The sequence below is a fragment of the Tauraco erythrolophus genome, chromosome 16 (assembly GCF_009769465.1).
Source record: "Tauraco erythrolophus isolate bTauEry1 chromosome 16, bTauEry1.pri, whole genome shotgun sequence".
Lineage (NCBI taxonomy): Eukaryota > Metazoa > Chordata > Aves > Musophagiformes > Musophagidae > Tauraco > Tauraco erythrolophus.
The window spans coordinates 17,184,001-17,197,061 of record NC_141480.1 but is presented as its reverse complement, the minus strand read 5'-3'; the positions used below and the strand labels follow the sequence as shown (position 1 = coordinate 17,197,061).

Below are 13,061 nucleotides of genomic sequence, written 5' to 3'. Positions count from 1 at the left end.
CAAATAGAGCATTACATGGCTACTTATGTAACATGAGGAACTGCTGTGAAGTAAAAGGATTAAGTCATTCACACAGAGAAGTCTGTAGGCTGAAGGCAACTGACTTACCTTCACAGGACTCCAAGATATATACCACATCACCAATCTGTAGAGGTAGTTGAGTTATTCCTGTGCCTTTGAAATTGTATATAGCTGAAAAATTAAAGGACAAAAATAATGTTTTGAAGTACAGCTATACATTAGAGTTAAACTGAAAACCACACATTGTTATTAAGGTTCTGATACTAGGATAAATACACTAGAATAAACAAACAGAGCCATAATTCTATCAAGAAGCTTCATCTGTCACCATTAATCTCTTTTCTTGTGCAAATGCAAAGGTGCTGTTAATGGCTAGTGCTGAAAATGAAAAGAAAGAAAAGCTAGCATATGCATGGAAACAAACTATTCACAACAACTGCTCTGCACAGGATTTACAAGCACCTGTTTAGATGCAGGTCTTCGATATCTGCACATTCATTGTGCTGGAGAATTGTTGGTCTACTGATCTGACTAAGAATTTAAGTGCACAGTTTACAGAAATTTATGGCAACACTGGTGAGAAGGGGCCCAGATACACATGATAACTCAATTTACAGAATTCTTTTCTGGGTTTAGATGACTCATCTTAACATAAAACTGTGTTTTATATGGAAACAGTAGGAAGTTTCATAGTACTCTGTATTTAATCACTCTGAAAAAAGCGCAGGAGCAGCAGACTTGAAAAGCATTCTAATCAGGAGCTTATCTATATGTGGTTAAGAAACAGCTATGTTTCAGAGAGAATTCAAGAAAATAAGCTTCTTTACTAGTTCATACATTCTAGGGCTACAGGATGTGGGCTGCTATAGTAGGCATTCATGTATATTTTTTTCTTCATGGGCTTGGTTATCAACTTTTACAATAGCATTACAGAGTAGAAGTGGTTATTGAAGCTAGTATCACACAGGGAAACTGATTAAAATGTTTAAGCCTGAAACCACAATTAAAGTGTACAAGTAGGAACAGTACACTGGCTACTAACCATGACCTCTGTTGCGCAGTAAAGATATCAGTCAGCAGGGTTTTCTTCCTTTTCTCAGGGCAGCATCCCAATCCATCTACACTCACAGAGCATCCAAACTTGCAGTATTTTGGACTAGGGGAAAACTGGTCTAGGAAGCTGAACCTACCTTCAGTATATTCCTGTATTTCTTTTGCTCTCCCCTCCAGGCTTCTAAAGCAGGATATTCATTTCTACTAGGCCAAAAATGTATACTAATGACACATTTTACTTAAAATCATATTTAAAAGTCTCAAATTAAATTGCCTTTCATGAAAATGCCTAAGGGGGGAGTGTAGAGCTAAATAGACTAATCCTCTTCACTTTATTAAGTGTTCCATAAATTATATTTCTTGTTTCTTTTACCATCACTATATTAATTATATTTCTGGAACAGAAATAAGAAGGAATTTCAGATTTAATTCAGAGGCTTCTTGGACCAAAAACAAGTTCTTATTTTTGTTGACGTGAAGAGGCCTTCCCATCAGTTCCTCCTCGTGGTTGGGTAGAGTAGGGCTTGAATCACTAAACATAAGGGCAGAGCAAAAAGAAAAATAAAATAAAAAAACCACAACGCAACTTGGAAGTGAGGCACTGCTGTCCAGATTCAGTCATTCTTTCAAGAGAATCTTGAAGACATTTCCTCAGTGATCCTCAGAGAGCTGCCTTAGCTCAATAAAAAAATTGAATTTAAGTAGTAGATGTGTAGTTATGTTCTGACTGGCTTCTTTTCATTAGGCTTGACACAATTTCGAGAAATGGAAGATGGCAAACAACGCTCCTAAATTATTATGTCATTTAAAGAGATGTTTCCAGTGGAGTGTTTGGAGAGGTGTGGGGGGGTGTGCTCCTGCTGTTTTTCTGAAACGTCCATACAGATTAAAATTACCGTTGACTAGCATGCACTGTATATTTCAAAACAGGCACTGCTGTATTTAGTTGTATTTGTGTCAAAATAAAGACCCAAATTACTGAGTAACTGCATATTGGATTTGCTCTCTTGAAAACTTCATCTGACAGCAATATATTGAAAAGTGCAGTAACTAACTGACAAAGGAAGTGGCTTTATCAGCTTAGGCTTTTCTAAATGACTAAGTGGAAACTTAATGAGAGAGATTTTACTGTAGAAATTGGATTGTTTGGTAGGATGAGTTTAACAAAATCCTTCACAAAGTTTTAAGCTACAGACCTATCCATACATTTTGTGATAAGAAATTAGCTCCCATATACCATTGTCAAAAACTCTATAAACAATCAATCAAATACCATCAGCTACATCCAGATGTATTATCTACAGCACGAGACAGTTTTATCACGTGCTAATTTTGGAATTTTTAACTGTGAATGAAGATTTGACTATTATATCCAATTACATCTTCTGTCAGCTGTAACTGATATCATTTCCCTTACAAACGGTGACCCTCTTACATGGTGAGTATCACCTCAGAGTTCACCAGCCAAGAAGAGGGCTTCCTTTCCTCCATCCTGTGTTGTGATCTTCAGGGTTGCGTGTCTGTGCCCGGTTTTGTGAAAACTGTGCACAGTTTTCATTTATTTTGCTCTTCAAAAATAGTGTATGAAAAACCTGTATGGACTTAAAAGGTTTTTTGTCAGGATACTCACAACTGGATTTGGTTTTTTTTAAAAAAAACACAAAACAAATCACAAACCACACACACCCCAAAAAAACCAACTCTCTGGCTAGTAGAAATAAAGGTCAAATCACTCTCAAGAACCTTCTACCACTCTACTCCCCAGCATCCTCTATCCCAGCCATAAATATGAAAGGAGACAGTATCCTCGAGGCACGTAAGGCAGCCCACTTGAGGACCTCAGCATTCACTCTAAATCCTAATAGCAATTACCTCAAGAGCAAGTGATGCCATGGAAATAGGATTAGTGGGAGAGATTTGTACGGCATATGGCCTCCCCAGCAGCAAGCATCAGGCTGAGGTGTTCCTGTCAATAGCACTTCCATACACAGATGTGGTCAGCTTCTCCCAGAACGGCACAGAGAACGCCCAGAGTGCTCCCACCTTAAGACAGTGTTCCTAAACATGGGCTTCACAGTTAACTGAGAATACAGTTAGCAAATTTCCCCCCAGATCAACAAGGAATAAAACTTATCTTTTTAGAGTAATTTTATAGCCCGACACATACACATGACAAAAAAAAACCCAAACAAATACCAAAAACAATGCAAAATCCCCTTAGATTCCAGGTGTTTCTTCTGGCTCCCTCAGGAGATGAGCTGAAAGCCAGCACACTACAACCACCATACTGCTTCAGAAAGCATGCTGAAGAAATACCGGGTCAAACTGCTAACATAAAATATTTTCCAATCTGAACTCTGCTCAAGCAGAAGTGGGCTTTGAGTTGTACCTCAGGAAGACGGAAGTGATTCCCATCATTCCCATGAAGCATAACCAAAGAATCCTTTCTTATTTCACCGAAGAAAACATGCTGTTCAAGTCAGTTACTCTAAGAAGCTTCTGTGTCTAATCCTGCTATAGCTCTCTCACCTTCAGCCATCCGGAGCATAAGTGCAGACACCTACCAGCACCCATCCCAGTAGCAAAAACTGAGCATGAAGGCTGAAGAAAGTTCCTATGTTTCCATTTAATTCCTACGTATCTATTAGAGCCAGAACTGCTGGATACGATAGGCACGTTTCCCCCGCTAGATATACACGTGCGTATGCTGTTGAATACATGCATGGCTGTGAAGTATATTTCATCAATCCACAAAGGTCTGTTCATGTTTTCCAAAGCAGAGTAGTGAAAAATCTGCGGAGGACATTTCTCTTGACATTCCAAGACACAAGGTGAATTTGGTGCCTATGACATGGTTCAGCGGTGGACTTGGCTGTGTCAGGTTAACAGTTGGACACAATCTTCAAGGTCTCCAACCTAAATGATTCTATGAAACAGTCAGTCTTTGTTCAGAGTAGGATTCTTGTTAAAATATAAATTCAAACAACCACAGATTGAGACAAAAGCATAGTTAACATGTTATAATTTAAATTATACGTCCTCTATTTAGAAGATGACAAGTGGAAAAAATAATTTTAAAAAGCCTCGTACTTTGTACCTCATTTGGTAACATTCACACACAAAACACTCTAGAGAGCTAGTATTCCAAATTAGGCATCTTCCCATAAATGTCACAGAGCAAGCGTACTATAATGAACATGACATGGATGCAGTTCTAATGAACACTTGACAGTTCACAGACATGTACCAAAGCTCAAGGTGGGTTAGAGGCTAATTTAATTTATTGCAAATCATAGTCAAAGAGTAACTCTTCAGTTCTCAGATGACAATTCAATACAGATTTCTCCACATGCTTAACCTTGGGGCCAGATGCAGGTTTCAGCTGACTTGAGCTACTTATTTTCCTTCTTAAACACAATAAAGCCAGTATAAGAACCAGGAAATTCTAACATACCCAACTAGTTACATGAAGATACTGTTTCTGACTCTATCTTTTCGTAGAAAATAGTAGCACAGTCATTTTTCTTAGAAGTCTTCATGAAGAACAGCGTATTTAACTGTGCTTTTTCCTTTTCATGAAAAATTGTGGATAAAGAGATTCCTTTCCTAGCTTTGTCTTCATCTTACTTCAGTTTGCCTTTTGCAGTGAGCTATACTTGATGAAACTGCTGTTGGTTCCCAAGCGGCTAGAACAGCCTGTTGGGTTCAGGGGCTGCATTTCATGAAGCAGGCGACCTACCCTGAACAAAGCTCTGCCTCCTTTAAAGCTCAATCTACAGAGACTTCACATTGATGTAAGATAATTTTCCGAGCACTTCAGCACATGAGATCAGATGAGCCAGTCACAGCCCTTAGCACCCAAGTTGAGCACGTGATTTTCTACAATTTCAAAGAAGTCACCCAGTCCTCTCCACAACTGACGCTTCAAATAGACAAATACCCATTTTCAGATTCAGCAGTATAGAAATAAATCTGACACTTGAATTTAGCATGTCAACATAATATTTCACCAGCTCATAACTTTTTCACAAATGTGACAGTTTCCTCAAGGTCTGAGCAGATTTCAAGCACTTTTCATCTTGCACATCACTAGGAAACTGTCAACCAAAGCTACTAGCCTGCCATGACTTTTCTGTCTTGTACTGTTCATAAAAGCAGCATACATTTGTGCTGGGAATGCTTCAAGACTAAGAACTCCATGTGTAAAATCAGGAATACGGTTTCCAAGTGCAAAGCTGAGTACCAGCTATCTGGAGTACCCTAGTTCATTAAGTAAAATACAGAAGTGGACACAGCCTCATTCTGGCATAGCCAGCTGGAATCGTGCAGTCTTCCAAATCTACTCAGCATACTACTGCTCACCCAAAGGTTGGCCCAAACACTCTCAAGCTGAAACTCTCCTCATCAGCTGAAACTGAAGGCATCAGGCACACTTCTAATGAAAAACTTAGAAATTCAGCATCAGAATCATTCACCAGAGACTCGAAAACAAAGACTCCTGAAAACATAGAAGACAGAATAGCCCTACATGGTCAAAAAGTATCCAGTCTGTATTATTCTAAAAGCTTGTCAACTTTCACAGACTTTGTCTCAGTAGAATCAGTTCACCCATATTTCTTGATTTTCCTGAGACACAAGAAGCATGCTTACAAAAGACCTTAAATTCAAAAAGCAGTTTGTGATTATAGTTGTCAATTCCAGGCCTCATCACTCCACGAGTTTCCTATAGTTAAAATTTAGCAATTATACTATTTTCTCTCCAGTTTTTAAGAACATAAATTTGTTTTATTTCCAAAAACCTCTTTGAACACCCTTCCAAAACTAAATCTTCAGTGTGACTATTTCCCTGATTGATATTTTTTTTCCCCTCCCCTCTCAGGGCAAGGGGTGGGTCCATGGGACAGGTCAACTGGCGGTGATAAGGGTGGTGGTATGTGTATGTGTTTGCTTGGGGGTTTTTTTTGGTTGGTTGGTTGAGGTGGGTTTTTTTTTTTTAATTATTCTGGGTGAAAAATTCTCCCACTATTCTTACCAACTTATATAATGAAAGAACAAATACATTTAGTCTCCAAGATAAATAAAGGAAAACAAAACAGACTGTGAGCCAACACAGCTTGGCTAAGAAAAGGAGCTACTGGGTATAAACTATAGCTTATTGAATTTGTAGTTATCTATTAACTTAAGGCAATTATGCAGAAGCAGAAATGGAACACTCCCTACTGAAGATGACCTACAAGAAAAAGGTACATGTATGAGTAGTTACATAACTAGTATTCTATTACTGTCGGAAGGTCCATTTGATTATTCTTCTCATTTTCCCTCTTCTGCTTTGCAATAGACTAAACTACAGATATGCCTACAATTGTGATTTTTTTTTCTTACATACAAGTATAAAAAGTTTATATAAGATTTTTAACAGAAAAACTTTCTTTAACCCAGGAAACAGACTTACTTGGGCTGAGTGGAGAAAGAGTAAGTAGTAGTACTATTACTGTGCATGATGACACAGCTTGTACTGATTCTCTTTTGCACCAACGTCACATATGTGCTTGTAGCCTAGAACAGCAGCTGAGCAAGCACAGGGTAAAGAAAACACCACCAGGTTTGCAGCGTCCGTTCTCCCCAGTGACCTACTCTAGATCTTAAATTATGATATTCTGGTTTGGACTTCCCATTGGAAAGCAGTGTCACACCTACCCTTCTTCACGGAGCAGTCCAGTAGGCATGGAAGACAAATCTAGAGATTTGTAGAGCAGTGCAATAATGGGTAACTACAGAAGAGGGGATGTGTATTCAAAGTACATGTGACAATGTTAAAAGAGTTAATGTTATTCTCCAGCTTTGAAATGCTTTGTGTTATGGATTCCTTAAGATATGATATCTGTCAGCTACAAATTTTACAAACTAAATATATTTACCTTAAGCCTCACAGCCATAAAATTTAAGGAATTATTTCTATAAGTAGTGGGCCTAATCTTATTTGGCCCATTATTAGGTCTGCATAGGCAAGGTTGTACAGCCTTTGTTCTTGAGCAAGTTACTTCCTGGCTAACCAGACTGACTTTTTTTTATGTATACAAAGGAAGAGGTATCGTCTTTCAGAATTATCACAGTATAAAGCAGAAGTCCATCTGCTGCTTCACCTTCACCTATTTAAAGGAAATTTATCAAAGCTTGGATAAATGTGTTGTCTGCTTTTAAACACTAACAAAGTTCCTTAAAGATACAAATAATCAATTGCACGATCCTATTTGGGGAACTTGATAATCCCTTCTCATTCATGCTTTGCAGATTTCTTTTAGTCAAACAGTAGCTTTCGCTTCTTTGAGCTAATCTCAACAATAGGTCGAGTGCCAACGGGCTTTTACTGAATTTGCAGCAGAAAATGATTTCTTTAAACTTGCAAACAAAAGTAAAAATGGAGTTTCATTTTGCCCTCGTCTTCACTCTTCCTGACACAAATTTACCACTGACGTCCTAAATGCTTACATGACAGCAAGTTAGTCTTTCAGTTAGAACCAACTCCTAGTCCACAAGTCACAGGTCACTGTGTTGGCACCTAGAAACTTCTCAAGACTCCTCATCCACATGATGCAACAGATTGCAGAGTATTCAGTGAAGTTACTAACACAAGTATTCCAGATATATCTTTAGGCACATGAGCAGTTGTAACAATCAGGCTTCTTAAGCTGATCAACCTTTTTCGAGTTCCAGTCTGTGTTGTAAACCCAAATAACCAGACTGAAAGAGACAACAGTCTTATCATGGAGATGGGTGAGAGAAGAAGCACTGTTTCCAGCACAGCATGTTTCAGAAAGCAGTAGCAATTGCACTGGTAACGCTGACACTGTGCAAGCGGCACATTGTACGTACTCACTCTAAAATGCGTGCCATAGTTGTTAGAGCTGACAGTATTTTAAAAGCAAGAACATTGGTCCACTGCCAAATCAATAAAACCTAGTCCTTCTGAGTTTTTATAAACTCTTGAATTTGTGTTGTCTCTGACAGTTTAAGCTTGACGGTGTTAAAATACTATCATTAAATGTTATTTTCTATTATTTGCTTTTTCTGCACTAAAGTAGAAGTGTTCATGATAAGTGATTCAGTTAAAAGCTTACTATTTTTAAATAAATATTCTCAGATCAGAGGTAGAAAAGACTACTGCTGTACAAGTTTGCATATTCTGAATATTGTATTTTAAGTCAAATAGTGCAGTGAATTGCTTAATTGAAACGCATTGTAGCCTTCATGAAAACAAACTTCACTGAATTGCCATTAGTTTACGAAGCAATATATTTCAGAAAATGATAGATTCCTATATCATACTAGCTTTTTGTATACTCTGTGATCACACTGACTGTGAAGTTATAGACAGGCAAAACTTCCCTGTAAACAAGGCATGGCAGAGTGACTGAACAAGTGACAGATCACAAGTGAGGGCCTTTTCAGGGGACATGCTTTGGTCAAACCCAGTAGGCTGGTCCACTGCAGGGATATGTGGAAAAAAAAAAATCACTAGCCTATATTGCACATCATGAAGCCAGGTTATTTGGCCCCCAAAACATTAAAAATTATAGTACAAAACTAGCAAGCCTTTTTTGCAACTACACAAAATTCACCCTGACCCAAAATGCTCCCTGTAAAAAGCTGCCCAAATAACTGATTAGTAGCTAGTAATTTTATCCATATGCAAGAAAACATCCGTCACTGGTATAGAGATACAGCAGCCACATCCAACAATTCCAGTCAGATTTTCCCAGATCAATAGCTTCCAGAACAACAAGTGCAAAAATGAAGTACTTTCTACTATTTGTAAAACTGAAACAGAAAATATTTACATCCTATATTTTGTAATATTAACTGCCACCAGAACACGCTACTTCGATTTCGCAATTCTGCCAGTACTGCACGTGGAAGTTGAACAGGAAGATATTCTTTTCCTCTTATTAATTCCTTGATGATTCATTTTATTTCATGAAGTCAGTTGGGTGGGGTTTTTTATTTTTCATGTGCATCACAAAATATTATGATCTTAAAATTAAAAATATCTTTTGGAAGAATTTGGGGGTTCCAGATTAATAACCACACACTAGTAGGTAAAATAAAACATAAGTAAAAGATTAACTGGTTTCTGCACTAAGAGCCTGAAGTTAAATTCAGCAGGACATTTCTTTCAAGTGCTTCAGCTTTGACTCAGAATTTTAAGGCTTTATTTTAAACAGCAATTCAGTCCTTTATGCAAGTTAACATCACTCATTTTAAGAAAAATTCAAGTTGGAAGATGACTTTCCTTGCAAAAAGCATTGCTTACCAACTCATACACAGGTTTTTCTGTAACACTAACCTCAAGTGACAGTTTCAGAAGCAACTGTAGGATTCCCCTTCCCCTACATTTGTTCCCCATAATTTCTAGCTGCTACTTTTTGTACAACACACTACTAACTTAACCCATTTCTAAAATACTGAGGTGGCAAAAACTGCATTACTGTGAGATTTCAATATTTGCAAGGGGTGGGTGCGTGGGGTAGGGTGGAAGGGTTACATCTCATGTACTTCTTACTCTGAAAGATTAGAACTTTGTACAAAACTGGTCATTTCAATTAAGCCACCATGGTAAAGCGGAGGGTGTTAACTCATCACACCAGAGAAAACACCTGCCCACATCCTGTTCTGAAGTTGTGAAGACAAAACTCAAATGGCAGTTTACAGTTACATACCTACACCACTCTTCTTGTCTGTCTTGTGCCATCTCGCCATCGTACATGAATCCGTGAGGCGCCGACGGATGCCCACCACCAAGGAAACCAAAAAGTGTAGGACACAGGCTTGAAAACGGGTAACAAACAAAGGCACTGCAGCAAGGTCCGTCTCCCAGCTGCTGTCACTGAGGACTAGCAGGCAGGGGCAGCTGCGAGGGTTCTGCGAGATTTGCTGCTGCTCTGAGCTTCCTTCCTCTTTTCTCAAGATATTGTACCCCAGTGTCATGGGGGAGGGGAATCCCAGACTGGGTGTTTCTGTCGCATGGTACTAGCTGTAGCACATAAGCAGGCAAAACTGAGAAAAACCACGCCAGTCCTCTCCTGCACCACCACTAAGCTTAAGATCTACACTAGAAGGCTACTGCGTGCTCAGCCCACTGCAGTAACAATCTCTGAATGTTGATTAGCTCCCTTCTGAAACGTCACGGGGGCCTTATTTCTTAAATGACACCAAAATCAGATTTTGAGAGATTTCACTCCACAAGACACTCCATCATAAAATCTCCTTTCTTCTAACCTATCCCAAAACAGCGATTTGTTTTTCAGAGTAGACTACTCCTCGTAAGAGAAATGAAGACAAAGTCACAACATTTCAATCTGCACTCATCCCTTTTTACTTCTGTCATTTGACTTTTGGAGGAAAAAAGTTGGAGAGTTTCTCTTTATTCTGTAAATCAAGCAGCACTTTCTTAAAGACTAAACTACTAAACTTCAAAAAGTAATTTGTTGCATATGTACAGCCTTCACTTCCACACGGGCTGCTGTGTGAGCTAACTTACATAATGCCATTTTGGCTGTGCAGAGATCAAGGCAAGCTGTTTGTAATTTGGATAAAGGACAACGTACAGAATCAAAGACAAGTGTGTCACCTTCATTCGTGTTTTTTACTTATAGTTGGGAATTAAAAAAACACAGAAAATGCTTTACAAGATTTTAGGTTTCTTTATCTCCTGCTTAGAACAACAAAGTCATAGGACAATCCTGTCCTCTGGATGTTACATTGCATTTTACCAGTCATTGTTTACAAAAACTGTTCAAGAGTGCTGTGCTACATCCTCAGGATATTTTTGGTAACACATGACATGCAAGTTCTTGATTTTAACCAGCAATTGTAAGAAGGACAGACTGCCAGTCTGTCTCATTGCACATGGAATTCTGAAACCTATTTCTGGAGGAAAACCACCTTAAACTTTACTACAGATATGCTTGAATTGCCCTAATCTTAACCACGTCTACCTACTAGCTTAGGAAAAGGATGTAGCTAGTTATTTTCCCCCTTAAAATAACATTGAAATTCCTGTTATGTTTATTAAAAAGTGAGCTAGATTCTGAGCAACTCAGATTATCTCCACTTCAAGACAACCAGCTTCATCTAGGAGTCCTAAATCTTTATTTTCCGTAGAATATCCAATTTATATTGTTTACCTATCAAAAAAAAAGATTTTGAGGCTGAACCATTTCATCTTTTAATTTACTACATATTTTGAGTAATAAGTCAGGAACTTTGGTTAGGAAATATCTGCCTTACTCCTCTGAATCTCTACTGCAGCAAGTTACCCCTTCCCATATACAATTTGGTCTAGAGGCCATGACTTGCATTTATTTTCTTGTTCTACATTACTCTTCCTCATTACGTTTCCCTGTACAAAAGTCCTGAGGAAAACTGTTCTTTCTAGCACTCATTGAAAAACATCCTTCATCATGTAGGTCTAGTAAACCTAATTAATACTATATTTTGAAAAGAAACGATGCAACGAAACTATATACAGAAATTTCACCTCCAAAATGGGATCCCATTTGCAATGGTTTCCTGATGCCCTGAATCTCTTCAACCTCAGAGATCTGATTCTGCAAAGAATCAAGACATGTAAATACCACATTGAAATATTGGAACACAGCCCTGTCCCCACCTTGGGGACCATGCCCCACTTCTTACCATCCCAACTCATCACCAATGCCCTGACTCGAGAACTCAAGCTTCTGAAGTCATTGCTGCTTCCCACCTGCCATCCCCTTCCCCCACACCGGCTCTCAGCACTACACACATCTGCTGTTGCTTCCTCCTATCATACTTTGATGATGATGCTTTTGCATCTCATCAGCCACTAGCACCTACCACCACTTTCCCCTAAGTTAGCTAAGACAATCTTCTTGTCTGACCGTGTCTGAAAAAGTCCGAGCTATAATTTCTAACAAATGGATTGCGCAAGAAATTCTTTTTTCAGCTTTAAGAGAAAAAAAGACATCCAGAGAGTACAGCAACATGCAGGGTAACCCTAAAATCTTACGTTCCTACAGCAGAAGACAAAGTCCAACAAGGATCTAGAGAATTAAGGTGGGTAATAGTTACATCTGTTGTCAGCAGAGGTTTTTATTCCAGATATTTGTTGGTTTATTTGTGTAATTACCATTCCACAGAAAACAGTGAACAGAATCATTTATCATCCTCATGTACCTTACTGTCTTTTCCTTACGTCTTTTTCCAGGCACAAGGTCTTTACAGGCAAGTAGAAAATTCCTTGCTTCCCCAGAACATAAGTATCTTTCTGCTTAGAGAATTCATGGGTGGAACTTACCTTTTGGGGGCTGGGGGGCAAGCAAAGGAAGAGCAGAGAGAATTCTTGCTTCCTTTAATGCTACTATCAATTCCAGAAAACAACGTCTTGTGAAATTCTGACTACCTAATTATCAGGTTTTATCTACACTAACTTCCATTATACAGAAGAATTTCAGCAGAATACAACAGTTGCCTTTAACGGGCTCTAAATTCTATTCTATGCCAAGATCTGTGGGCACAGTTGCAGGATAGCAACTGATGCAACAGAACAGAAAGAAAAAAGAAAACATACAAAGTCTTTTCATGCACTTAAAGGACAATAAGAACAATACCTTAAGCATGTTACGGCACAACAAAAGCCTCAATTCCAGACGTTCCCCCACCTGCTAGTTGTAATTCTGCAAAACGTTTGTAAGCATGCATGTATTATCTAAGATGATAAAGACTACGTGCTCTAAGTAAACAACAGGAGAACACGTAAAGCAGTCGTTTTGGGGGGTAGATAACCCTAATCAGTTTTATTCATTTGTTGAAATGACATCTTAAGTTTGGTTTGTAGCATTAACAAGTTATTTCAATTAAAAAAAAATATTTCGTAACTTCACATGCTAAGGAGCTCAACACAGCTAAAGTGTCTTAGTAGGCGGCCTACAGTTCCGTACTCCCATTTA

The 13,061-nt window shown here is 38.5% G+C and overlaps 1 protein-coding gene across 1 annotated transcript in view; it reads right to left on the bottom strand.

Annotated features, from left to right (window-relative positions):
• Window positions 1-9,983, bottom strand: part of DOCK2 (dedicator of cytokinesis 2) — a 194,581-nt gene extending 184,598 nt beyond the window's left edge. The window contains 2 exon segments of the mRNA XM_086621891.1: window positions 109-192; window positions 9,792-9,983. Coding sequence (XP_086478017.1) covers window positions 109-192; window positions 9,792-9,831 — 124 coding nt within the window. The 5' untranslated portion in view covers window positions 9,832-9,983.
• Between the last annotated feature and the right edge of the window lie 3,078 nt (window positions 9,984-13,061).